Below are 2,682 nucleotides of genomic sequence, written 5' to 3'. Positions count from 1 at the left end.
CTGATCGGCATCCACCCGGGGAAGACTGCCTGGCGCCTGGCTCACTCGGGCAGCTCTAAACGCAGGCGCTCAGGAGCCCCCTCTGCGCTGCCCGGGTGGTAGGAGTGTGAGACGCCATCTCTGCTTGGGCGTGGGGAGCCTGGTCCAGTGGCTGGCTCTGATGCATGTCTGGGGTGCCAGGGCCTGGCTGGGGCACTGGGTCCAAGAGACAGGCCGGCCCCCACACCCAGGACCCTCTTGGGCTGACGCTCCGGGAAGGCCAGCTCAGTGAAGCCCCTGAAGCCTCCATAGGTTCAGAACCCTGCCTGCCCGCCCACAACTCCCTCTGGGGTTCCTCCTCTGATGCAGGGAGGATGCAGGGAGCACAGATTCAGGCCCCGCTGCCACACAGCCTGAGCTCCGAGGGGGCAGAGGGCGGGCAGGCAGCACAGCCTTTCCGGGACCAGGAGTCGGCGTGCAACAGCAGGCCTTCCCTTGGGGCTGCGCCTCCCACCTAGGAATAAAGCGGGAAAAACCATCCTGAGGCCAACTGGGGTGTGGGGGTAGCCAGGAGGAGGCCCCACATAGGAGGGAAGCAAGACTCCAGTCCCAGGTCTGGGCTCTAGAGGCCAGTGCGGGCCCCAACGCGGGGCCCCGGAGCCAGTGAGCAGGGGCCGGGGAGGAGACACGTCCTGGCTGCTGCCCGAGGCCTCGGAGCCCCACCAGCTCACCTCCTGCAAGGCACTCACATGTCCCTGGGGCCCCTCCACGGCTCGGCCCCCGCCCCCCACACCCCGCTGTCCTCCTGGCTGGCAGAGGAGGCGATGGCCACTGGCTGTGAGGGTTCCAGCACCTGCGCCCCTCAGGGCCCAGCAGAGAGACAAGCCCCACACGTGCGCGTGGTCGCTCCCTGCCTGGCCAGGCCTGGCCAAACGAGGGCCGTGTCCTCCCCCAGGGGCACCTGCTCCTTGCAGCAGGGCTGGGGAGGTTCACACACCTTCCGTCTCCCCTACGGAAAGGGCCCAGGCGGGGGTGGGGGGGACCCAGGCCGGGGCACTTTCTCCTGGACCTCCCTCACTTCACACTCGGGCAATTTAAGGAGAGCAGCCGGAGCCCGACCGCCCCTCAACGCCCCTTTCCCAGCCTCCGTCCCAGCCGCCCCCGATGGCCCTGCAGACACCAAGGGTTCCATGTGTCATGTGGATGTGCAGAGGCCTGTCTGGAATGACCCTGGGATTGGGCTGGGGCAGGTTTGCCTCTAACTGACCCCTGGGGTCACTGGGGTCCCGGTGTGTGTCCTGGGGCCAGTGACCCCCAGAGGCCCCATCCTTACTCTGCCCTCACCTTGGGACACGTGCAGCGCCTCCCCGCACACGAGGTTCTCTGTGTAGTTCATGCCCCTGGTAACCTTTGCCACGTAGGTGGGGCAACCTGGCGGAGGGTGGGGGGACCCGAGATCCCAGGAAAGGAGTTTGCAGCGAGACTGGGTGGCGGGCCAACGGCCTCCCTGCAGACACTCTCCCTGTGAGCCAGGCCCGCCCCCAGCTGCGTCCTGCCTGCCGTGGCGGGGGCCTAGACACTCTGCCCTCTCCCTGGTTCTCAAGTGCCCAGTGCCAGCGTCAGCTGGGCCGAGCACACTCCACCTTCGTTTGGGGTAAACACCAGAGCCTAGGAACAGGCGCAGACCGCCGTGGGTCCCTGGGCGGCAAATGACCCCCACTGGCTACAGGGCCCAGGCACCAGGCCACGGTCCACTCCCGGAGTGTAAGCCAGCCCTGGACACTGAGCTCGGGGCCTGCTGACCTGAGGGCGCCCTTCCCGGCAGCTCTGCAGAGGTCCAGGCGACCGTCCCAGAGACCCCCGTCTGCCCTCTCCCAGGGCGTGGGTGAGGTCGGGGCAGGGATATACCACCAGTCTGTCGTCCACAGGCCGGGAGAGCTGGGGGCATGGCTGCGAAAAGCCACCTAAAGGGACAGCTGGTTCAGAGTCCCAGGCCCAGCCTGGCGGCCCCCTCAGGGCCTTCGCCCCCGGGCTGCACTGTCTCCCTGTCCCCCCAGGTGGACAGGCTCTGGAGGTTCCCATCCGTAGTGACCGGGAGCCGGCCTCACCCCTCTCTCATGCCTGGGGGGGCCTCTGCCTCCCTCCAGGTCCTCCCCTCCGTGATGGAGCCTCAGGGCAGGAACAGCCAGCTCAGAGTCCCCAGGGACGCTGACACCGCCCCCACGGCCTGGCCGGGCACTCAAAGTCCCCAGTGGATGCCCCCACCAGGTGCCGCAAGTGGAGCTTTCTCGCTCAAGGATACAGCAACAGGACCAAGGCCGGCCCGCTCCGAGATCTGACCAGCCCCGACGCTTCCTGTCTCTGCAGGTGTCCTCCAGCCCACCCTCTCTGGGGCCAGCGCAGAGTGGAGGCACAAGGCACAGAGGGTGGGTGTGGGCGGCAGGCCTCCAAGGCTGTGACTCTGCTCGCGGCCCTGGGCGTGGCCGCGGGCGGAGCCTCTGGGCGTGGCCGCGGGCGGAGGCGGAGCCTCTGGGCGGCCACAGAGAAGCGGGTTTTTTCAGAATCCCGCCCAGCCAGGGGTCTGCCCTCCTGGTGGAGAGCCTTGTGAACTGGCCCCCACCCCCACCGTGGTCTGGGTGAAAGCGTGGAGGTCGCGAGCCCAGGCAGTCCTCGCGCGCCTCTTTTTGGGTGTCTGCTCTCAGG

General features: G+C 68.0%; 1 protein-coding gene across 1 annotated transcript in view; it reads right to left on the bottom strand.

The window, feature by feature from the left end:
- LOC104985649 (adenylosuccinate synthetase isozyme 1-like) overlaps window positions 1-2,682 on the bottom strand; it is a 14,232-nt gene that overhangs the window by 10,341 nt on the left and 1,209 nt on the right. The window contains exons 3-6 of the mRNA XM_010835903.1: window positions 2,363-2,508; window positions 1,700-1,943; window positions 1,324-1,410; window positions 626-784 (exon numbers count right to left, since the gene is read on the bottom strand). Of these exons, the coding sequence (XP_010834205.1) occupies window positions 626-784; window positions 1,324-1,410; window positions 1,700-1,943; window positions 2,363-2,508 (636 nt within the window). The remainder of the gene's footprint in view (window positions 1-625; window positions 785-1,323; window positions 1,411-1,699; window positions 1,944-2,362; window positions 2,509-2,682) is intronic.

Source organism: Bison bison, unplaced genomic scaffold (genome assembly GCF_000754665.1).
Source record: "Bison bison bison isolate TAMUID 2011002044 unplaced genomic scaffold, Bison_UMD1.0 scf7180017845588, whole genome shotgun sequence".
Lineage (NCBI taxonomy): Eukaryota > Metazoa > Chordata > Mammalia > Artiodactyla > Bovidae > Bison > Bison bison.
The sequence above is the reverse complement of the archived record's forward strand: the minus strand, read 5'-3'. Positions and strand labels throughout refer to the sequence as shown.